This window comes from Neophocaena asiaeorientalis, unplaced genomic scaffold, assembly GCF_003031525.2.
Source record: "Neophocaena asiaeorientalis asiaeorientalis breed wild unplaced genomic scaffold, Neophocaena_asiaeorientalis_V1.1 scaffold70, whole genome shotgun sequence".
Taxonomy (NCBI): Eukaryota; Metazoa; Chordata; class Mammalia; order Artiodactyla; family Phocoenidae; genus Neophocaena; species Neophocaena asiaeorientalis.
In genome coordinates this window covers 11,788,036-11,814,146 of record NW_020175410.1, presented here as the reverse complement: position 1 = coordinate 11,814,146, position 26,111 = coordinate 11,788,036, and the positions used below count along the sequence as shown (strand labels likewise).

Below are 26,111 nucleotides of genomic sequence, written 5' to 3'. Positions count from 1 at the left end.
GTGAAAATCAGAAGTTTGGAATAAAGAATTCCAAACCTTTAACAATATTTCAAAGTACATATTCTGAAATGTGTCTTATTCCACAAAGATAAAAGCACTTATCTCTCCACAATCTGTCAAATTTCTTTTGGATTTAATGATTTCTTTGTTGCTCTCCATTGGGACACATGATCAATTAGGTTCACACTGAACACTAAAATTAAGAGTAGTCATTAAAATTAACAAGGCATTATTGTTCACAAGCAAATGAAGAAATGCAAAAACATTTGGGAATCCTCATGATTTTAAAAGTTTACCCTGCAAAAAATTTAATAATATTCTCAGTGGAAAAAAAATACTAGATACTATTTGTTATAATATCTCAAAGCTAATGCTAGAAAAAAAGATTAAACATTTTCAGATTAATGGCAATATTTTTCTGGCTAGCCTTCCCATAATTATCACAAATTTCATTATTGTAAATTTCATAAATTCTAATAAGTGTTTTTAAATCAGAGGCTACACAAGAGAGTGAAGAACCTTTCATGAATCCGGAGGAAGAATTTTATTACCTGAATTTATATTTAATGCTTAATTTTAACAGCTGTAACAGAATGCAATTCTTCTATGACTTCTAATGAGATATTTAAATACTGTAATATCCTCAGTCGAATTCTACTTATCATGATGATGTGAAGCCCTTCATAGCAAAGAGGCATGCATGTTTGTGCACTTTCTGATCCCCTATTTCTAAAATAGTGGTTGATCTATTTTAGATGCTTAATAAGTAGCTACTGAATAAATTAATTAGTGGATATATATGATTAAATATTAGTTTAAGATATGCAAAATCTTTTGACTATATTATTAAAATATTTTTTTTTTTTTTTTTTGCGGTATATGGGCCTCTCACTGTTGTGGCCTCTCCCGCTGCGGAGCACAGGCTCCGGACGCGCAGGCTCAGCGGCCATGGCTCACGGGCCCAGCCGCTCCGCGGCATGTGGGATCTTCCCGGATCGGGATACGAACCCGTGTCCCCTGCATCGGCAGGCGGACTCCCAACCACTGCGCCACCAGGGAAGCCCCTATTAAAATATTTTTAAACACTGAAAATGTTATTATATATGGATGTAGAAATGAGTTATTTACAGATAAATCAATACTGTGTTAGATGAAAGATATGCTAAGTTTTCATAAGCTTTTAAAAAATTTTAATTAATTAATTAATTTATTGGCTGCACTGGGTCTTTGTTGCTGCGCTTAGGCTTTCTCTAGTTGTGGCGAGCGGGGGCTACTCTTCGTTGCGGTGCGTGGGCTTCTCATTGCGGTGGCTTCTCTTGTTGTGGAGCACGGGCTCTAGGTGCACGGGCTTCAGTAGTTGTGGCCGTGGGCTCTAGAGCTTGGGCTCAGTAGTTGTGGTGCACGGGCTTAGTTGCTCCGCGGCATGTGGGATCTTCCTGGACCAGGGCTCGAACCCGTGTCCCCTGCACTGGCAGGCAGATTCTCAACCACTGTGCCATCAGGGAAGCCCTCATCATCTTTTTAGATATTATTTGATACATATTCATAACATTGTATGTTGGTAGTAAGGTATAATGCACTGCTGTGAATCCTGGTTCAACACGTGTTTCTCTCCTACCCTAGCCTCTTGCCTCTCTCCAACCAGAGTAAACATTTTGGATTTTGTGTTTATCATCCCATCCATTTTAAATATAGTTTTATTATCCATGCATGTATGCTTAAAATATATTGTCCATTTTTCTGGGTTTTGAGCGCCTATGAAAATAGTAAACTGTATGCAGTCTTCTGAGGTTTGTTTGGTTTTTTTCAACATTACGTTAAAAACATTCATTCATGTTGCCAGGCAAGCTTAAGTTCATTGCTGCTATAAATGTTCACTGTGCGAATACCCGACAATTTATCTATTCTCTTGCTGCTGGACTTCTGGATCTCAACTGGTTTGTGGGTTTCCAGTGTTTTCCTATACACACATTGCTCAGTGAACATGACTGTGCATGCCTTTGGGTGAACATTTGCAAGTGTTTCTTTTTTTTTCTTTTTCTTTTTTTTTGGCCATGCTGCGTGGCTTGCAGGATCCTAGTTCCCCGACCAGGGACTGAACCCAGGCCACAGCAGTGAAAGCACCAAGTCTTAACCACTGGACCGTAAGGGAATTCCCTGCAATTGTTTAAGTGCATATCTGGAAGTGGGACTGCTAGATCATAGGGTATAGTGATACTCAGCTACGTGAAATATTCCGTTTTCCAGCCCATATCCATTGCAATGACCTTTACTGAGGATAAAATTCTCACTGAGGTTCTAAACTGAATATTCCTCCTTACTGAGGAGAGTAAGTTTCTTTACTTAAATGGCATTGATGTCTCCTCTTTGGTGAAATGTCTGTTCATGTCTTTTTCTTATTGAAATTGTAGGAGTCCTTTTTATATTTTACATACTTATCATTAGTCAGCTATATATATTTAAAATATCATCTTCTAGCTTGTGGGTTGTCTTTTCTTTAATGTTTTCTTTTGATGAACAGAAGTTCACAAGTTTAATATGGTAAAATTTATCAATCTTTTCTCTTAAATAAAAAAATTTAGGTGTTATTTAAGATATCTTTCCCTCCCCCAAACTCAGAAAGATACTCCTCGACAGTTTTATATAATAGTTTAAATTTTTGCTAAATCCTTAATCTACCTAGACATGAGTTTTGTATTTCCTGTGAAGTAAGAATCTAATTTTATGTTTGCCATATGCTGAGCACCAGTCAATAAATTGACCTCCTTTTCCCTAATCTGTGATCTCTGGCAGCATCTCTTTAGACATACATCATTGTTCTTTATGTAGATGGACCTGTCTCTGGGCTCCCTATTTTATTCATTGGTTAATTTGTCTATCCCTGTATCAATACAAACTTATGATTGATTACTACATATTTACAATAAATCTTGCTATCTGGAAAGAAATCTTTCCCCTTTTTATTCTTCTTTAAGCATGTCTTGATTTTGCTTTATTATCTTCTTTATAAATTTTAGAATTAGTTGCCAAGTTCCGTGAAATAACCTACTGAGATTTTTTTATTGGAACTGCATTGAATCTATAGATCAACTAGGGGGAAAGTGATGCTTTCATGATTTTCAGTCCTCCTATCCCTGAATGAACTATCTTTTCATTTATATAGGCATTCTTTAATATCAACAAAGTTTTATCATTTTTCCCATACAGAACTTGCATACCTTCTGTTAGATTTATTCCAAGTACATTATAATATTGTTGCTACTAAAAAAAATGGTATCTTTTAAAAACATGTATTTTTCTCAGTACTTGTACTTAATGAATAAATATAACTAAATTTTTTATATTGATCCCATAGCTTACTGCTAGGCTTTCTGAAGATTTTAATAGCCTATAGACTCTTTATATCATTGACTATTCCATTTCTTCCTTTCAAATAGTTATAAATTCCTTTTTCTTTCTTTACTGCACTGGATAGGACTTCTAATATATTCTGTAATGGATGTGATACAGGGGGTCATTCTTGTTTTGTTCCTGAATTTAAATGGCATTCCTCTAGTGTTTTCCCATTAAAAAATGATGTTTGCTATTATTTTTGATAAATAACCTATTAGGTTAAGGAAGTTCACTTATATTCCTAGTTTGCTAAGAGTTATTTTTTTCTTATCAAGAATAGGTGTTGAATTTTATTAAATGCTTTCTCTGAATCTTCAAGGTGATTGTGTTTTTCTTTTTTAATCTAGCAAGGTGGTGACTTACATTTATATATTTCTTTTGTAACTTTACTGAGTATTTTAAAAATTATTTTGACAATAACTCCAAATAACTTTCTTTCTTACATCTACATATATTTCTATCTTATATCAACATTGCCTTAAGAAAGCAGATTTATAGGTAGAAATCACTGAAATGTCATGTTAATACAAACTTCACTTCAAATGAAGAAACACCTTCTCTCAGCCAGCATGGAAGCTCATATCCAGAGTCCACGGCTGATTAAAACTTTGGAGAAAACCTCAAAGCATGTAATCTCCTGAGAATCTACAGAAATTCTACAAATTTTTGGTGGTAGAAAACATGCCACGCAGGACATATGCAAACTCCTGGCAATTCCACTAGCAGTTCCTATGCTGGTGCCCTGGTCACTACCAGTAAGCTTTTATGGAATTGAAGAGTTAAATTCCAGTTTAAGATCCTAGAGGCATCTAGGCATAAAACTATAGTAGGCCTCTCCTGCCGTTAATGGCCATTATAATTCTGATTTTGTTAGATATAGTAAAGAGTGAAACACCTTTAGCTTTTACATCCATTCATGAAAAAAAAATTAATTCCCATTAAAAGTTTGATGTCATCATTGTTTTTGTTTCAACTTCTAATATCTTCCAGGTATGATATTAGGTACTGGTAAAAATCTGATTAATTATAGCACCATCATCACTCCCAAAGTAAAGGTCAAACATATCCGCATGGCTTACAGAGCCCTCAAAGATCTGCTCCTACCAACATCAACACCTCCGTTCCCATCATTTGCCCTCTGGAGTGCATCCTGTCCTCCAGCCACACTTGTAGTTCTCTAAGACTATGTGGTTATGTTTATGCCTCCAAGATTTTGATGTGCTGCATCTTCTGCCTAAAATAGCCTTCCTTCTACTTAGTGAATTTCTATTTACCCTCTTATAACTCTGCATCAAACAGCCCCTTCTTATTATAACAGTTACGTCAGTGCTGGCTAAGTTTGGGTTTCCATTCAGTGCTTCAACCCCTGAACTGTAAGACATGGCAGAGCACAGCTACTATTCATCCTTCTACCACCGACACCTATCATAATGTTCAGCACATGGTAGGGGCTCAAAAGACGTCTCCTTAATGACTGAATGAACATGAAATCTGAAATTAAAATTTGGAGAAAATAAGTGTTTTAAGTTTTTGTTCATTTTATTAAATAGAATTCACAGTAATTTATTTCTTTTAAATACCTTTTAATTTTTTTCACTAATTTAGACGACGCTTTTTTACAAAAAGCTGAAACAAAAAACTGTAGATGAACAGAAAGGAATGGTACATTTCCAAATGTTATCTAGTGTGTTTTCATGCATAAAATACTGAAAACCACTGCCATGTAATTTTAATCACAACATTTGAAACTCAAATTACAAAAAAATCAAGAATATAATTTTGCTCTTTCTAAGTAAATTACCTCAATGACTGTTGGTTTCCCCACATTTTCAGCCGTTGGAGACCCATATAGGACTCCATCACTGTATGGTGTCCTTTGGATATACCGAAGCCATCCAGGCCGGTCTGGGTAACCCATTAAATTTGTGTTAAATGTTATGGGATCATTACTAATCTCGCCTAGGTAAGAAACACAAAAGTAAGATATAAGACAGTTATTTTCACATGTTGCTTTGATTGTTTCAATAAAAATATGTCTGTCTAAAATTTGTTTTCTTAACATTTGTAGCAAATTAAATACACACCAAAATAAAATCCATCTGGGAATTTAGATTAGGGCCTCATGTAAGAAAAATATCCTTTTGGTTGTTTAGTTAGTCTAGAAATCTGATTCAACAAAGAAAGCATATTCATACAATTTGGGGGTAAATTTCCTTTTCTTTTTTGCGGGGAGGAGGTCACATAGCAGTGGAAAAGTTCTACCAATGAGACAACTATCTTTCAGGAAAATCCCCTAATCATGTTGATGCATTCATTCTTCTGAGAAACCTTCCTTTCATGAAACTCTGAGCACTATCAAACTCATCTTAAGGGATATCTCAAAATTATAAAAGTGTCATCAAAACAAAAATAATGTAATTTAAAAACAATGGAGGATGAGTTGAAAAAATCCAAATCCAAGTCCAAAAGAACTGCAATAACATGACATTTATTAATAATAAATAATAATGGTGTCATTTTATTAGCATGTGCCTGGCCTCTACAGGCACTATTTCATCTGATTTTCAAACATACCAACGAAAGTAGTACGCTTATTAGCCCTAATTTTATTGATGAAATACGTAATTTTCCATGTTAATTCTTCATGGTCATATTAAGTGGTGAAACTAGAATTTTTTTTTTTTCTTCCAGTACACGGGCCTCTCACTGTTGTGGCCTCTCCCGTTCCGGAGCACAGGCTCCGGACACGCAGGCTCAGCGGTCATGGCTCACCGGCCCAGCCGCTCTGCGGCATGTGGGATCTTCCCGGATCGGGGCACGAACCCGAGTTCCCTGCATCGGCAGGCGGACTCTCAACCACTGCGCCACCAGGGAAGCCCCTGAAACTAGAATCTAATCTTGGCTGACTCCAGAAGTATGCTCTTAACTACATTTTCTTCTCCAGTGTTGAAGCTGCTGCTCACAAGGTTTAGCTATATAGCTTTGCAAAAAGAGAATGCCCCTCACGAGAACACATTTTTTAAGTAATTGATGAAAAAAGACTGCCTTGTTTCTTGAATGCTGGTGAGAACATGCTTAACTATATTTTACGAGTGTTTTCAGGTATGCTATTCATCATATAATCCACAAAAATAATATTTATATTAATTCTAATGCTGGAATTTTCAGAAATTCATTTTTATTTGTTACTTAAGTAAGTCATAATAACAATGTATTTTCTCTTGCTATTCTTTCTATCTTCGTTAATTTGATGGCATTTGTGACAATCCAACATAACATAATTTAAACCGATAGTAAATTAAATAGGACTTCGTAACTGGTATTACTTTGAAGAAAAATTAATCTCCATCATACGATTATGAAGTTATATAAAATTATCTCATATTGTAAAAGTTTTTTTGAGAACTCTTTCTTAATACCATATTTCAATCTCTTCTACAACATATGTATAGTTTTCCAAAAATCAATGTACTCTGTAAGATTCTTAAGTCTTAATGTGTAAAATTGTAATTGTACATCTATAATTATTTCTCTGAGAATATAGGTAGATCATTTGTCAGAGGCACAAAACTCAAGACTAGGAAATCAGAAATACACTTTCTTTAAATTTCAAAAATGAGTTATTTCCTTCGGTAATTAAATTTCTAATCTTAAAATAGGAAATATTCTATAACAATCAATTTATCACATATCCAGACCATGTCCAGTAATGTCAGTAATATTTGATCATATATCATCTAGATTACGCACATTGAACAAAAAGAAAAATTTAGTAAACTAACCACTTTTTTTCCCGCCAGAACATACCAGGTTTTGGGTAAGGTGGAAATTCCCCCTTAAAATACTCTCTTTCCAAAACATGTACAAAGAGGACACCTGCAGATGGGTAGACATTCCGATCAGAGTGCACCTTGGAGAAAATAGTGTACACTGAAAACAGAGAGGGAAGATAAGAGACAGAAAGACAAATAATGAGCTCTGCTTTTGAAAATTCACTTACACTGTAAAGAAGGGTTTCACTATGTAGAAATTTCTGAGAAAACTGAAGCAACATGCAAGATTGTTAAGAAGTTTGTTTTAAAGGGGAGTGGTTTTAGGACAAAGCATGGAACAACTCTCAACTTGCTGTGTTTATAGACTTTTCAAATATTATGTAAGCAGAATTAGGCATATTTAATATTTTAAATTATTATTAAATAATAAAGACATCCATGAAATCTCTTTTGTAATTTTTATGGAGATTATTACCAACAAAATACATCATGAGAACTGATCAGCTATATAATTGCTACAGTATATTTTTTCTTTTTTCAAAGCAAAGTATAAAGAGTCATTTTTTTTAAATGGTAACAATCTCCACCGTATTAACTGTTTGCCAGACAGAGCATATCGGACTACATAATACCATTGATATATGTAAGGTGACTTTCATACATATTGATACTTATAAAAATGCATTGGATACTCTTTCTTTGAGTATTATTCCCCCATCTTTCCTGGAAATGATTTATTCCTCTTTACCTGATCTCGACATTTAATAATTCACACATACAATCTAGTCTATTATGCTACCTCCTAAATAAGCAATAATAATTACATCACAAAATTCAGTGCAAATCATTTCTTTAAGTGAGATGGGGCAGATTTCATGATTTACTGGTTACTTAAGATACATGATGTGAGTACATTAAAATGACCAAATTGGTTTGATTAGTCTCAACTTATCGTTTTTTTTCCTCTGATATCATCATCTCCACCAACACAATACTGCCATTACCCTTGTCACCTCTACAATCTCTTTTGATTTTCTATCTTCCTGTTTGGCTATTGGCTGCAATTTTTAAACAGATAAACCCTATCAGGCAAGTTCTTTCTCTTAGTCACTGATGGATTTGTAAATGTAGTAATTAACCTTAAGAACTCAAGGCTGCTCAGTCCCGGGCTCACAACTAACTAAAAGCCCTTGGATGGCAAAATCACTGACAGTGAATTTTTCAGCATAAAAATAGGAACTCCCACAAAAATGTTTCTTTATCTGTGAAAACTTGCCCCTACAGTTCTGTGGATGGCTGCCAAAAATGGGGAACTGAACTAAAATATTTGGCTTGTAGCTTCATGTATCCATAGCTTTACTACTAAAAACACAACTTCAAAGGCTGTGGTAACAGAAGGAAGGAAGTGGCAAGTTAGGTTTAAATTAGGTAATAGGGAGACTCGTTCTTTCCTGACTTGTTTTGTACTAGCACTGGTAAGCATTCCCATGGCATTTAGAATACCCATTCTCTACCCAAGAGCAATTTACTCACCTGTGAAAATGGTCCCGTTCCAAAAAAACAAGAATAAGTGAATCACAGAAAAATAGTAAGGATGAGAATTAAAGAGTTTTCACCAGCTGGATTCCATGGCATCCGCTGAATGCTTGGTGCTGTGGAGAATGTGAAGATGAAGGAGACCCAGTCCCTGCCTTTCACGAGCTCACCATCTGGTTTGGGAGACCAACACTCCCCTAACTAGGTATGACCCCAGAGAGACAAACTGCTCTGGCAAGACCCGGAAAGATGGTGAAGAGCAATGGAAGCTGGAAAGACCTGGGAAAGGTTTATATAAGAAGTAGAATTCAATATGGCTTTTAAAGTGCTAGCAAGATTCTGAAACTCAGAGATGGGCAATTTCAGCATTGAAATGTGCAAGACACAAAAGTGGGATACTGCAGGGCCCTTTCAAGAAATGGAATTAAGCCAGTAACGCTAGATCCTGGTAGGGGGTAGGAAAACTGGGAAGATGAGTCAAATTATGGAGAGCTGTGAACTCCTGGTGAGAAGTTACTTCATTCTATACAGAAAGGTGTTTAAATTCTAGATCACAATCCTACATCCAAGGCAGAGGAATGTTTTGCATAATTCAAAGGAATCTCTTTGGAGCTTATCCAATTTATTCTTTCTAGAGATTAAAAACACCTTTAAGTCCAGCACTGAACTTTATTTACCTTTGTTATTTTCTCGGCACCTAGAAGGTGTCTGGCATACGTGAATAATTTTATAAATGGATGAATACATTCTAATACAAAGCACTGTAGAGGGAAACACAGTTCTTATGTTTGTGTTCTAAATATATATAATACTTAACTTCATTTTCAGTTTTGTAACCTAAATTAATTCTCATATGTGTGTAGCAGTTTATGGGTTACCATCCTCCATTTACATTATAAACCACTAACAGTCTCCAGTAGTTTTTGCTGACATAAGGTGGTAAAAGCTAGCTTTTAAATCAAAAAGAAAAGTTGTTCATATTAATAATATTGAAATGGTCCTATTTTCTATATGGCCCATGGCAGGGCCTAAAATAGAACCATAAAAGGGTACTTGTCTCTGTTTATTACCTCACTTCAAGGACTAGTGTAGAACATCTCACTTTCTGCTTTCATAAAACAAAACAAACAAAAAAAACAACAAACAACATTTCTACAATCTACAGAGCCAAACCACAATCTACCATGGCCCTCCTGGGTTTTAAGATTACATGCACATTTCTTTATTCATGTGTAAAACTGCCTTTCTGCAATCTGCTGAACTGCATACTTGCTGGTCAGTTACCTTGGCAACTCTGCAGTAAAGCCTGCTTCACCGTAAGTATAGTATGCCATTCACTTTGAGAAAAACATGATACAGATGTATGACACACTCATCATCTAGAAATGGAAAATGACTAAGTCACTATGTTTTGTTTGTGAAAATAATACTTCCTTTCTGTAGCATCAGTTTAAATTATGGGCACCCAACAGAACGTTTTAGAGAAGTGCCCTTTACCTTACCTTTCCCATTTGTTACTTGCAAAAACAAATAGCTCTTCAACAGAGGCTATTTGGGCAGTATTTACACCTAGCTTCCTTTCAAAAGCAACAAAGTGACACAGAGAATTCAGACTTATGGGCTCTTGTTCTAAACATGAGCGATATAAACAATACTGATAGGGTTTGCACTAACACCAAAAAAGTCTGTTACTTAACAGTGAACACATGTTGCACTCACGTATGTCTAGGTAGTACTCACAAACAGCAAGCTTGGCGCATATTGTTTTCCCTAAAAGAAAGTCTTGAAAATGAAATTGAAACACTTTAACAATCTCTGAAATACACATCTCTGAAAAAAAATCTCTGAACAGTCTCTGAAATATACAAGCATACAGTGCCTTGCTAATCAAGCTGAGGTCACAGGGTCTGGCTGCTCTGTGTATTGCATGGCTCTCCAATCTGTAGGGCTGCAAATCCATTACCTCTGCAAACACATGCCACTGGATACAAATGAAACTAGAAACCAGTCTGTGGCTAAATCCGTGCAAATCCATCACCATTAATGGGCAAAACAAACCAAAAGTCCAACCCACGGGGGGGTCAAAAACATCATCTTCAAACCACAAGGGTAGCTAGATTTGCAAAGATTAAAAACTGAAGACAGGTAGTCATAAATAACGGCATTTTTTACAGGAAAAATTACATTATCTGAGTTGAAAAGAGCAAAAGGATATGTGGGCAAGTGGCGGGGTTATATTTCACCCTCCCTAAATGCAGGTCCAATATTCCTTGTTAACATGCTACCAAAACCTTTCTATAAAACTGTTCCCTGTATGTTTTAATCATAAGGCATAGAAACTACAAACCATTTTCGAAAATGTATCTTATGGGACAGCAGAGAGCCAAGAACCAAGTAACAGACGGTGATGGCGGTAGCAATAAAGTGGGACCTCACGCTAGCTAAATAGCATCCTGTCTTCCTTTATTAATAGTCCATTTGGAATTCTCTCCCTATGGGAGCAACACTGAGATGAAAATATGAGGGTGCACATTTGTGTGCTTACTTACAATTACTTAAAAACAAAAGCAAATCTGTATGTGTTTAGTAAACATCAAATTTTGAAAGGGTTTGGTGGTGCATTGCTAACGAATCTAGAGCTTAACACTTCACAATTATCACAATGATTTTTTTAATGGCATATGCACGTGCACAGGCACATACAAAGTCCACTCTCTACAAAAAGAGTCCGGAGAACCCCTATCAGCCCTTTTTCTGCATCAAGAACAAGGACATGACTCTAAACTGGCTGCTGAGTGTGACACCCTACAAGCCTCAGCTAGATTTAAGTCTTAAAGTCTCTCCTCTGAAGTCATAAAGGATTGTCAGTATTCACGTCAAGGTGATCTCTCTCTCACAGATGCTTTATCAACAAATTAATCACTTTAAAAGGTCCACTTACATCATCATTTTCTAATTTTTGCAGTTTGAGAGAATACCGTAAAATCTCAGTTTCGCAGGAACCCCAACGAAGGGAACATTTTAGAGAGCTGAGTTTTCTAAAGTACTCAGCGGTCCATCCTTCTTCATGATGGCATAAGATCATCATTTGGCACATCAATTATTGCACTTCCCTCTATAATACAGTCATGCCCTTATGGACTGTTTGGTTGCCTTGTCATTTACCGATCCCAGTAGCACTAGCGGGTCACCGTCTGCTAATGCTTTTTATGGTTGTGTGTTTTATAGATTTTCTGTTTTCTCATCTGTAGACATGTTGTCAGCCGTCACTTCTCATTGCTATCCATGTTTCCTGTAACAGCTCCTCTATCCCTTCTAATTTGCTGCTATTAATCCGCTGCAGGTTTAGAAACCAGGCTACCAAGTGAGGTGGGACTGCATGTTAAAGTAAGAACAAATTTGTACTGTCTTAACGCACGCAGGGCTCTGCCAGGTGTGAAAAACAGGAGCCTGCATTTGCTGCATCTATTTTTGCTACCCAGAGACCCTTTTGTGGTGTAGTTCCTAATTCTTAGTTGACACAGTATACTTCTGAAAGTCTTACTATAATTGGGAGACAGCCATTACTTGAGGAGGTGGCAACATAAACTCTATGTATTAAATGCATTCAGAAATAAATAAGTGTACCACAGAAAGTCTTAATTCAACCCATATGTTACGTAAACAAACTGCCAAATCAAAAGGAGGGGATTTAATGTGCTGTATAAAATAATTTCTTACATATTTGATGTGTGGGAAATATACTGCATAATTTAAACGAAGAGATCTATTGATTAAGTGATCTATTAACCTTAGCAATAGCTAAATCAGCCTAAGAACATAACACACTAAAATAATTTATTAATATGAAACTGAAGCCCATTTCCAAAAGCATTTCAATTTTGTTAATTTGTCTCTCGTGTTCAGAGAGTTTTAAGACGTAAGCTACTCATTGGGAAACATGACAAGGGTGCTTTAACTGAGTGCAAATTAGTTAAATAAGACAATGCATATTTTCCAACTGTTCATAGTATTGCCTTAATAGTATTATTTGAAAAAAATTTGGATAAGAATGATGAAGAAGACTTTTAAATATGCTTAAAATACAAAGATAATACTGAATAGCCACTTATCCGGTACAGCTTTCAAAATAAACTTTTGCCTAAGCAACTAGGTATCCCAATTCCTTAAAATCCTATTTACAGAAGAGATACCACGTCTCTGCTAAAGAATTGGAGTATTATTAAAAAGAAAGTTACACAAAAATACAACTGCTGAAAACTTATTTTACTATATGATCATCTCTGATAATTAGAAACTGTAAGTTTCTAATTATCAGAAACTTACAGACAGAAAAAAATAAGACTTGACTTCTCTTTTATAGTTTTAACAGCTAAAAGCTCTTTATAACGCTCAGAGCCCCTGTATACACAGCACTCCAAGAAGCTGCTACCAATTAATGGGAATTGATTATAAGAGATGAATTCCACTTGATATCTCTGCACCAAGAGAACTCATTTCAGGGTTTTCAGAGCTTGATATATTTATGGTTTCCTTCCTAATTTATTTTTCAATGTGTTATTTCTATAGTCTAATTGAAATTTAATTACTAGACCAGATAATGTCTGTAGAAAAATAGTTTGAAAGGCATCAATATGCAGCCAGGTAAACAACCTGTTTTGTTTTTGTTTTTTCCTCTTTAAAATTTACCCTGTGTTTTATCAATCCAGCTTTATAAATCTTGGCTTAGAGTCAAAAGCTTTTCTCCGCAGTCTACCCTTCACCCCTTAAGTTTACTCAACATCAAAGTACTGAAGGCCATTCATTGGGCAGTGGTCAGCTATTGTTTTATTTCAGTCACAGATAGTCCACACCTGGGCTGTAGAGCTCATCATGGGGAAGGTATTAAATTGCCTTTTAAAACTTCACTCCTCTAAGAGATAGGCCACTTTTCTCTACATGAGGTAGAAAAGAAACCACTACTTGGATCTTTTTCTACAAGAAGCAGAAAGGTTACTTTGTGAGATTCCCCTCCCCCCAACCAAAGCCACTTACTAAAACCATTTTTCTATACTAGAGTTAAATATCCTGATTTTTCCATAGAATGATCATGTATGTGTTTGTTTTGTTTTGTTGTTTTTTTCTTAAATGTCGGCTGGAAAGTGGTTGCAAACCATTTTCAATTGGTAATCAATAAACTTGGTCTCATAGAACACTGCAATTGAAAGGGGCTTTAGATGTCATCCTGGCAGGGCGTGCCAAATAACCTTCTCTACTAAGAGACAAATCATTGCATTACTTCCTGCTTGGATATGGCCTCAGCATTCTACTCAATCCAGGATTCCTGACAGATAACATCAATCGGAGTTTGCATGCAAAAAATCAAGTTCAGTCCTTCATTTTATAGTTAACAAAACTGAACCCAGAGAGGCTGAATGACAGGTTCAAGCTTACAGGACCAGGAAGAGGAAGAGCCAGGACTTGAACCCAGGGTAGTTACGTATTTTGTTGATTTGCTAACATGAGGTAATACATTTGGTGGCTGTCCATTACATTACTACAACCCACTAAAGTAAACTCATTACTCTCTGTGTAAGATATTTTAATAATGCAGAACTATAATGATAGGATTTAAATTAGAGGAGGAGACCAGGGAGGTAGAAGCAAAAGAATGAGTTCAAGAGAAACTGAGGAAATAAGAGAATGCGATCATCTGAACTGGTTACCTCAAGATGTATTGATCATTTCGATTTTGAGAACTACAGTTATGGCTCAGGTTCCAAGGAGAAAATCAGTTTGAGGTCCAGAGGGAGCATGAAATTTGAAAAAGGAAGATATGGAGATTCTAGAGAATGCTATGGTAAAGGCCTTGGAATACATTTCACTAAGAAGAGCGCCATAGCTGAGCCTGACAGCCGGTTAGAGAGTACCTTTATGCAAAATCAAATAGGAATGGAGGGACACGCTTAAAGAGGACAGAAATTCTAGGGATCAACGTTAAAAAGAAGAAACTGAAGAAAAGGGAAAGACTGCAATTTAGTGCAAAATAGTGTGAAGTCCAGAGGAAGGGTCTTTAGTGATCTTGTGTGAGGCAGCAGGAATCACGGCAGGTCCCAAATCCCTGGGAGATGACAGAATTAAATTGCAGATGGCAATACTGAGGGCCATCTGGGGCCATAATTGGTAAGATTAGAAAACGGGAAGGGGCTTCCCCGGTGGTGCAGTGGTTAAGAATCCGCCTGCCAATGCAGGGGACACGGGTTCGAGCCCTGGTCCGGGAAGATACCACATGCCATGGAGCAACTAAGCCCGTGGCCACAACTACTGAGCCTGCGCTCTAGAGCCTGCGAGCCACGACTACTGAGGCCGCGTGCCATGGCTACTGAAGCCCATGCGCCTAGAGCCCGGGCTCAGCAACGAGAGAAGCCACCACAATGAGAAGCCCTTGCGCTACAATGAAGAGTAGCCCCGCTCGCCGCAACTAGAGAGAGCCTGTGCGCAGCAACGAAGACCCAACGCAACCAAAAATAAATAAAAGAAAATAAAAAGAAAACAGGAATAGTGGATGTGCCGAAGAAGCCGAAGGCCCTCAGCCTGATTAAGGAGCAGCCCAGATAAGGCAGTCGGGGGTGATTCCCTTGAAGGAAACAGAGAAAATCCCTTGAGAATATCCAAGGAGGGTGTGGGGAAAGGACTGTGGGATGATGCGCTTAGATCCTAGAACAAGTGAGTCTAGTGCTTTTGAAAACAACTTTTTGTGAACTTTTCATGAGAGTTTACTGTTATAAAAAACTCTTTTCTTTTATATTAGAGATGAAAATTCCTTAAAAATGCAAAGGTGTTTGTGGGTTTGTTTCAAAGACAGCAGAGTAGAAGAGATGCTGGGAGCCTTGGTCCTACTGTGAAACAGATCTGGGAGTAGAAGATTCTAGCTGAGGAATAATTTGATGCTAGCTGGAAAAAAAATCAGTGACCCCCAACTCAGAAATGTAAGAAGAAAATGAGGTAAGCCAGGAATCACTCCTACAAGATACCTAGAAAGTTTTATATGGCAGTAAGGCCATTTTATCACATAAAATTACTGCTCTTTTCAAAATATTTTAAAACCGTTGTTTTTTTTTAATAGATATTCTGGTTACCCCAAAGTTATGGAGACTAGGCTACTGCTCTGCTAATGTTCTGTTCATGACCACATATAGCCCAAATTGTGTGTGGGGGTGGGGGGGGGAGGGTACGGTTAAGAGGGATTATAAAGACAAGTAATCCAGAAATATTAAGTGAAAGCTCATATTGATAATTGATATTTTTAAAACAACTAATCTTTTGGTTATTAAGTAAGTCTTTTTCTCCCTGATGAAATGCATTATTTCAAAGGTCCTGACATATTGCTAATGAACACATTAAAGATAGGGAAGAAAAATTTAGAAGGACAATCAATCATTCAAGGGTCAGGCTATCTTTTCCATAGAAAACAAATGCCATCTAATTAGTTAATAGCAAACATACCAATTTGGTTTTGCAACAAAAATCATTCAAAAAATCATCCACAACTAGCCAAAATATTTTATGACCATTTTTCTAAGGTTATGTAAATACTGTTTTTAAACGATTTATGTTAAATGTACTTCTTAATGTTTTTCAATGTTATAAGTAAATTGTTATAATAACCACACTGGGACAATTTTCATAAGTGGCAAGCTAGTGACTGGATAAGGGGCAACAATAGGTTAAAAGCAAGAATTATTTTTGGTTAAAAAAAGGGAAAACTACAGCAAAGGAAAAAAACTTGGAGAATAATGGATTAAGAACACAGAGGATCAGAAGCTTTAGAAGATTAGGAAAACAAAATTTGATTTTTTTCAGACTGACTTATCAAAAAAAAAAAAAGTCCACACATGACTAAAAAAGCAAAAGGACTATTGGAAGCGGACATTTAATTGACTCCCCAAAAGGATTTAGATTTACAACCTAAACTCACCATCTTTCTTCCCAGCAGTCATTTTTCTGCTGATAATAAAATTGTTGGCCTGTTTGGTCTTCCAGTTAACTGTTCCACTTATGCCATCAGCACAGCTTAATAAAAAAGCTTTTCAGAATAAAACAAATGCACAAAAAATGAAATTAATGTCAAATTAAAATGACTATCACAAATCACCTACTACATATTAACTGGTATCAGATTCCTTCCAGCCCCAGTGAGCTGTTTAATTCCATTCAATAAATATCTGTTGCATGTCAATACAAGGAATATATGGGGATACAAAGTAAAGACACAGTTCCTGCCCTCCAAGGAGCTTACAATCTATAGGGATTGATAATTCATGTACCAAAATATATATGTAATATATAATATAGTGTATACGCATAGCAATTACACATATACACACAGTGGTAGAAAGCATACCTGCTACAATAGCACTGAGAGGGGAAGCAATTTTCCCTGGCTAGGAATGTTGTGATAAGTTTAAAACGTCTTTGAAATTTACAGTTGAGTTTTGGAAACATTACACTGGCAGCAATGAACAGAATCAGGGTCAGTGGATACTATACAGGGGGTTATCTCTACAGGTAGAGTAGCAGTCAGCCCATAATCAGGGGTTGAAGAAAGGAAGAGTAAAGGTAGGGCCAGTTACAAGACATCATTGGAGAGAATACTGACAGTACTTCTCAAATTGCTGGATGTGGGCTAAAAAAGAATAATGGCTTTGAAGTTTTGATCCAGGATGACGCAGAACAGTGATATATTAGGAATGCCAAAAAAGAGTCCATTTCAGTAGAAAGATGACAAATGTATTTGGGGATATGTTAAATGTGGGGGTACCAGTTGGATATCCAGGTGAAACCACCTAAGAAGAAGATGGAAATAGAGCTCTGGTTCACAGGAGAATCTAAGGTAAGCTTCAGATGCAGATTTGAAGTTCATCACCAGAGAAATGATTATTGAAGCCAAAGCCCCAGTGCAATTCCTTAAAGAGATCATGCTCTCAGGTAACACGCATTAGACTGTCAGGTACAAAATGATCTGGAGAAGATACACATTCACGTTCTTGACCTATTTGCCTATACTATTTCCAATCATCCAAACTACCAATCTTACTGCTTACTCTCCCATTTTTCATCCTTATCTTCCAGACTTGATATTTGGGTACCATTTTCCTAACTACAACATTGGGTCACCATCTCATTCTCCCTTCCTCTAGCCATCTCAGATATGTTCCCTTTGAGTTCAGCTCAGTTCCCAAATCCCCCAGGGTGTACCCCGTAGTTTTGTCCTAGCTTCTGGGGTTGAAATATATAGCAAGAAGGAATGCATGAAAAGTGGGAGGGACAACAAAGGCAGAAGAACATGTTAATAAATACATTTACATAGCAAAAAACAGAGGATAATTCAGCAAAGCAATAAGAGACAAGGCGGTCAGAGAGGTTGGACAACTGAGCCTGAAGTGTCATATACGTATGTCAACAGAAGAGTTGTCAAAAAGGAGAGTGTGATCAACATCCTCACTTACTGCAAAAAGGTCAAAGAGGATGAGAGCTTAGAAAAGATGGCTAGATGTGAAAGGGAAGAAATTATTGGTGACTCCTTGAAAGTGGAGTTCCAATAAAGTGGTAAGAGTAGAAGCCAGACAGCAAAAGGCCAAGACGTAGATGCAACACAGAGTTAATCTTTTAAGAACACTGGCCAGAATAGGGAAGCAAAGAGATAAGATGATATGGCAGACTGAGGAGCAGCAAGGTAGAGAAAAAGATTGTTTATTTTAGTGTAGGGAAACAAATTTTGTTTATAAGCTGAGGAAAACACATAAGGAGAGAGAGACTAGGTGTAATGAAAAGGAACATAAATGATGAGACACAATCCCAGAAAAACTAGAATGGGTGGGACCAAGCAGAAACATACAATATACATGTATTTGTATATTGTACAGCATATACAAAGCATATATGCTTTATACAAGCATATAAAGAAAATACTTCATGAATCAGAGAGTAAGGACAAGTGAAGAGAGAAACATTTGTTGGGGTACAGGACACCTAATGTTGAAAGAGCTCCTCACCCTAGTAAATCAGAGGTGAAATGGTTATTTCCTTCTCAAACTGAATTCTGAGTAAAATTCTAAACTTAAACTAAATTATGAGAAATACCGAGTCCCCTTCCAAAATGAAAAAAAGAATACAACTCAAAACCCAAGTTATTAAAAATAATCAAACAAAACCTCAGGTGATCATTTCAGTGATACCTGGGAGTGGAAATCAAAGGCCTTAGCACCCCAAGTGAATAAATGAGTTGGTTGGTATTGAATTTTTAAATTATGTAAACCTAAGTATACTAATTTTATATCTACTAAAAGGCCAATCTTATGGCTGATTCACCTAAGAACTGAAGTTATGTCCTTTTAAATCTAGATGAAGAATACAGTGGTCATTTCCTAAATAATTTAAGCTAAAATGGATCAGAAATGTTCATGGCCTCTTGTGGCAAAATATCCCACCTCCAAGCGTTTTCCTAATTGCTGGGTTCCAAAGGCAACATGCTAGTTACGTAAGAATCACCTGGGCAGCTCTCTAAAAATACATATTCTCACACACCCCAAAAACTACAAAATAAAAAAATTTAAAACACATATTCATGACTCCACCATGGAGAATCTAGGTAGGTGGGTTACACAGTTTCATCAGGTGATTCTCACACACAAATACGAACTCTAGAAGACCAACAGAAGACCTACAGAACCCAAGGGTATATAGGATATTCAACCAAGTCACATCAAATGTGACAAACGTAGGGCTAACCTTATAACTGAAAACTTTACTCTCTCTTATCCCCAACTGGCCCACAGATGCAGCCAATTTGCAAGAACATGAAAGTCACTGCTGTACAGTGGGAAATCTCAACCTAGAAAGACAGGAAGCAGGTGGCCAAATTCTTCTCTACAACTCTTCAAAAAACAATGTATATATGTGGACCTGACAAGCAACATTTACATTTAAATCCATCACATCACCTGGTCCTGAGCAAGGTGCTTTCATGTAGACTGTCTAGTTCAATCCATACAAAACCAAGAGATCTGTTAACATGTCTGAAGGTTATAGAGGCTTCATCGAAGAGCAGAATGGAGTAAACCCTGCAGGCAAGCAGGCAAGCAGGCACGCTTCAGAATCCTCCACTTTTCCATGGATTGGGGAGTTACCATAAAGAAAGAAGGGCTTGGGTGTCCAGACAGCACCCCTTTTGTTCCTTCCTTTATTCTAGCCCAGTGGTTCCCAGACCATGCTGTGCATAAGAATTATTGTTCAGTTACACACACAAAACTACACATAATGTACTCCATAGGTAATTTAAAGGATTCACTAGGGTAACTTAAGTCTATGGAATTTTTTGCCTTATACTCTGGCTTTTAGAACCTCACTAACCCATAAGATTTAATGTCACTGCACATCCTTGCCGGGTGAACCGACGTATCATTGCTCATGTTTTCCAGGTCCTGTGTAAGTGCAGCCTACTTGGCTTTTACAGACAAGAATTTCAAAATTCAAAAGACAAATGTGATTGGTGCCTCAGTTGTTAAAAAATAGAGGCAGGGTAAAATAGTTTAAACACATCTCACAGATATACCTCTGTTTTAAGGCTGGCATTGCTTTGAGCATATTCAATTTTTTTAAGTTTATATTGATCCCTCTAAAGTCCTACTTCGACCACAGGAGACCACAGTCCAATAAATCTAAATAAAAAGACAACTTTTTACTGCTCTACTCACCAGACAATGTCAATAGAGGCAAGACACAACACCACGGATAATGTGTCTGCTTAAACATTCAAGTCCCACACCTTGAGGGAGAAATCTCAGTAACACTGAAATATCTATTTTTCACCGTGTGTCCAAGATCATGGATCCACTTAGCTAACGTCTTGTAAAGAAAATTATTGTAATCTGTACATTGACAAATGCAGAATACTGGGGGAAAAAAAGGTAGTATTTTAATAAGCTTAATTTTCATTAGAAAAGGAGCACACCATTTTTTTTCTATGAGAACAAATTTCCTTAGGATGGGAAAACATGACTCAATTTTTGAAACTATTTACTCTGTACATTACTTTTCAAGATTAAATCTAGTATGTAAAAAAATAAAGTCAGCCTGTATAGACTGATTCTTGGACTCCTTCCAAAGATAATGGACCATCCTCAGAAATCCTGAAAGAACTCCAGTGCACTCATTGGGTTCATGACAATCTATGCTACATTTGTACCTGGATATGAGTTTTGCTCTAATTCATAAACACAAAAGCAAAGAATAATATGAATCTTGTGTTTACAGAGCCCAGACTAAGACGACAGTCACACAATTAGCTAGCATAGCATGGTATACAATTTAACCAATTCCTCAATGCTCCCTCTCAAAACTCATCAAAGCCTGAATTAATCCAATGGTGACTGGCATGCCCTTAAATTCCCTAGAAACCATTCAATCCTTAAAGTTTGTCTTAAGGTTCCATGATTCATGCGGAGTCTTGTAGCAGCATGACTGCATCTCATCTGGCCTGGGGCAAACACTCTCTGAAGAGACATGACTCTCCCAAACCTGAATAATTTGCTGACTTAGTGAGGAAGGGTTTGCTATTTAATAAAAGCAATTGAAGAGCTGTGAATAGTGACTGATTGCTGATGAGCTAATCAAAATGTCAAGGGATAGAAATAATAAATAATAATTTAGTCTGACATCACTGTCCAAGTAAATAGCAGAATATGCCAGATGAAATATAATCTGATTGACACACTCACCTTAGAACCAAACTGTCAAGTCTTTCTCTGTCCTCTGTTTCATCTGTCTCTTTTCCTATTTCACTCAAAGGGGACAAAGACTTTGTTTTCATAAGTAGGAGAGACAGCTCATGTCGCCTACATCTCTTCCCTTCTCTTATCATTCCTCACGTCATTATGGCTCTCCCTTGCCCTCTACATTTTCTCTTCCCTTTTCTATGCAACTATCCTTAATACTTTTAAAATTGTCTCTTATGCTGAAATCTTGTTTTTATATTTTTCTCTCTAAAAAATGTTAGCTGACATTATCATTAGCTACCAAGTTTTGAGTGCTAAGTACAAGGCACTAAAGGTTTTATACATAACTATTCTAATCCTTACATCATCACTATGTGAAACAGGTATTACTACTTCCATTTTACAATGAGGATAAGAAGTCTTAGGAAATTATGTAGCTTATCCCAGGTCATTATGTTTAGTAAGTAGCAGAGTTGGATTTTGAACCCATTTCTTGATTGACTTCAAAGTCCCCGTTATCTACTCAGCGATACGATCCCCAAATGGTTAAATGGGAAAGCACTCTGTGAACTGTATATTTCTTAAGTAATTTGAGATATTATTATTATTACTAGTAGGTCCTCTTCAACTTACTTTTCTTTCTAGAAAAAAATAAGTTTTCCCTGACTGCTGGATAAGAAACAGCTAGCAAGGAGGCAATACCCATGAGAATTAATCCTATGTGTTATGTACGTATGTACACACACACACAATTCATTAAAAGAGGAAAGCTAAAAGGTTAGTTGGAATCTATGGAGAAAAAAATGGCTTTGCTGAGAACTGTCCACCCCAACCTCAAAGGGAGTCAGAAAAAAATATTCCTAAGAGAAGTGTAATAGCAAGACTTCAAACTGAAAATGCTAGAATGAGAAGCCTCTAAACTTTGTTAAAACAGAAGAGCTGGCGGGGCAGAATGTAAGTAATTAATATAATTTAAAGTTATTAGAATTTTATAATTTTAGCACAAGCTAGGTAAGACTTTAGACTTTAGAGTGAAATAAAAATTGGGAGCACAGAAAGGTAGGGTTTAAATCAGCATCTCTGGAGACAGAGTGCCTGGGTTCAAAATCCCAGTTTTTCTCCACTGGGCGAGTTATTCAATGTCTCTGTACCTCAGTTTACTCATCTGGTAGGGCCAGAACAGTGCCCACTTCATAGAGGCATTGTGAATATTAAATGAGATAATACACTTAAAACCCTTAGAAGAGTGCTTAGCACACAATGATGTTCTCAAAAAATATAAGCTATTATTACATTTACTCTTCACTTGATATGAAGGAAATTTTAGATTTCTTTAAATGTGTTTTTTTTTAAAAAATAGATGTTCAAATGGAAAAACTATTGTCACTACAGTTGGCATTATAGAATATAGCACTCTTTTTTTTTTTTTTTCTTCACGGTCATGAGACACATGAAAAATGATATTTGTATGGCAGAGTGGAGTAAATACTAGAGGCTGCTCACCAGCGGAAGGAGAAGCCCAGGGGCTCCAACCACCCCAAACTTCACAGGGCTAAGAAGACGGCATCTTAGCAAGTCTTCATTCCCAGTACCGGCCAAGGCAGACTGGTTGAGAGCTGCAAAAGCCAGGTGTGATAAGAAGCAAGTTATAATTGAGGATACGGAGGTAGGGGGAAGGGTAAGCTGGGACGAAGTGAGAGAGTGGCATGGACATATATACACTACCAAACGTAAAATAGTTAGCTAGTGGGAAGCAGCCGCATAGCACAGGGAGATCAGCTCGGTGCTTTGTGGCCACCTAGAGGGGTGGGATAGGGAGGGTGGGAGGGAGGGAGACGCAAGAGGGAGGAGATCTGGAAACATATGCATATGTATAGCTGATTCACTTTGTTATAAAACAGAAACTAACACACCATTGTAAAGCAGGTATACTCCAATAAAGATGTTATAAAAATAAAATAAAAAGAAGCAAGTTATATTGATATCTGTACTCTCTGACTCTCACAAACTCTTAGGTATTTATTCTGAGGAAATAATGCAACAAAAGCAAAAACTGCACGGACACAAGATTCGACTTTGCATTACATATATCAAAACTGGATGAAAAATTAAATGTCTGATAAAAAAAAGTGTTGGTTTGATAGAATAGTTCATGGAGAAGGGCGGGTTATCCACTTCTCTTTTGAGTTTTACACCTTTGCTCAAACAGCCCAACCAAGGCACGTACTGGGTTTTCACTGCCCGGAAATGGTACTATCTATATTCTATCTGAGAAACACTAGATGCGTAAGGAGCACCAGTGGGACCCTTGAAAATGGGATACATAATATATGCAGTAGTTACACGCACCATTACAATTTAATGTCCTCATCTGCAAAATGCTGGACTTTTTTGAAATTAATAAAATTAGCAAAAGTTAGAATACAAAATACTATGCAGACGGTGAAATCTAGCCTAATAGTGCAATCTAGTGGGAAAGGATTAAAAGGCAAAGTGGTTAAGAGCTACTGGGTTAGGGAAGCAAAGCTGTAGGAAAAAATTCTGCTCAAAATAAAAAATATAACAATAATATACTAATGGGTCTTTACTTCAAACAGTCATTATTTTTCTTTATTATAGAAGCCACACATTTTCATTGTAATACATTCAAATAGTATAACCAGGAGGGTATAAAATATAAAAGTCCCCTCCAATGCCATCCTCCTAATGCCACTGCAGAGGGTACCCACTCTTAATAATCCCTGCATCTTTCCATATTCTATGCATATGCAAACGTACGTTTATACACATACACATATAAACACACACATACACCATGCTTTTCTTTACATAATGTGATCACACTTTCTCCCTTAGCATATATCTTGAATGTGTTTACATGATATCACATTTTAAGACTGCAAAGCTTCATGCTGTGTGGCTCAATCATAATTTATTTATCATCACCTCAAACTCAGCCTGTCCAAACTAGGACTCCTGATCTTTCCCTTAAAGTTTGGTCCTCTTCCGGCATTCTTCATCAGGAGCATGGTATCACCATTCATTCTCATGAATACAACAGAAATCTAGAAATCATGCTTGATATTTCCTGTCACTCTCCACCCCAAATTCAATCCACAACCCACTCCGATTGCTGTTTACCCCTCAAGATATCCCTCCTATCTTCAATTCCCCATCACCACCCTAGCCTGGAGGTCATCATCTCTATTCTGGGTTAGTAAAGTAGCCTTCGAACTACCGCTTCTATTCTGATCCCTCCAATCCTTGCATCACAATGCCGCCAAAGTGCTCTTTTTGAAATGCAAATTTGATCAAGTCCTGCTTAAGCCCCTCCAAAGACTTCCCGTTGGTTTTAGGATGAAGATTACACTCTTTAAGGTAGTCTAACAGACCCGGCAAAATTTGCTCCCTGACCCCCTATCTAGCCTCCTTTCATATTGTAGTTCCCCTTCCCTCCCAGCTCCAACATCACTGGACTTTTTCCAACACCTTCTATTTGCCAGGGTAACCTGCCCCAGGGCCTCTACAGAGCTCTTCCTTTGACCTCAAATATACCTTTCCTCTTCACCTCTCTCAACGTTTACTCATCCTTCAGATCTGAGTACCTACTCAGAGAAGCCTTCCTTAATCCCCCTGTCTGGCCAAATCCCCTGCTTAGAAATTCTGCTAGTGTTTGTAGCACTTATCATAGTTCTGAGGGCACATTTATATGTGTGATTAATTGATTAATCTTTGTCAACTCCGCTAATGTAAAACTTCCCTAACGGCTGGGAAAGTGTATTCCCCAGCATCTAACACAGTCTCAAAACCAGTCAATACTCAAAAAATAAATGAATGAAAAAAGTATTAGTTAGTAAGATGACCCAATTTTTTTTCTAGTTTTTCATTATTACTATCAATCCTACAATAAACGTCCTTATATTTTTATTTTTCATCACTTAAAGGGGTATATTTGTAAACTAAACTAGAATTTAAACGGCTAGACAAAAAATAACATACATTTCAAATTTTGATAAGCACATGTAGCAACCTGTTCTGTTTCCACTTCTGCAGTACTGGCCTTTGATTAGAGTCAATTCTATAACTACAAAAAATGAAAGATGTTAAAGGTGCTACACTGATTTAACTCTTTCATAGGACAGAAGAGCCACAGACATTTTACGGCACAGTGAGAAAACACCAATTTGCTAAGGAGAAAAAAAACAAAAAAGAAAAACCATGGGGCTAATTTTTTCTTCTTCTGCATTCCAAAGTAAAAAAATCAACTTTACTTCTATGTCTATTGCTGAAGAAATCAGGAACTAAAATATTTCACTTTAACTGCTATAGGAAAATTAACTGCGATCTCTTCTTTCAAATTCACAGTGAACCCCAAATCTCCATAATAATCAAAGTGGTGACCAGATGAATGAGTGAAAAGCTAAAGAATGGGAAAGAATTTACACTGGAGCTGCCTAACTCCTAAACATTTTTGAAATGAGCGGCTTCATTTGTCAGAAGAGAAAAAGTCTGCCTTCCGTGTCACAACAGATGCCGTGGCGATTCCCGTGGTACAGAATGCCAAAGAGCTGGTCTACAAAATCTGATTAGTCCAAGGCAATTAAGTAGAAAATGAGACGTGCTAAAGACGAGCGCTTTTTAAGTGATAAGACAC

The 26,111-nt window shown here is 36.9% G+C and overlaps 1 protein-coding gene across 7 annotated transcripts in view; it reads right to left on the bottom strand.

Moving 5' to 3' along the window:
- Positions 1 to 26,111, bottom strand: part of SGCE (sarcoglycan epsilon) — a 67,273-nt gene that overhangs the window by 34,195 nt on the left and 6,967 nt on the right. For 2 of the 7 annotated variants that reach the window (XM_024767063.1, XM_024767064.1), the window contains exons 2-4: positions 16,660 to 16,767; positions 7,201 to 7,323; positions 5,195 to 5,352 (exon numbers count right to left, since the gene is read on the bottom strand). In XM_024767063.1, the coding sequence (XP_024622831.1) occupies positions 5,195 to 5,352; positions 7,201 to 7,323; positions 16,660 to 16,767 (389 nt within the window). The remainder of the gene's footprint in view (positions 1 to 5,194; positions 5,353 to 7,200; positions 7,324 to 16,659; positions 16,768 to 26,111) is intronic. The other 5 variants (XM_024767068.1, XM_024767066.1, XM_024767065.1 and 2 more) reach the window with 4 other exon arrangements.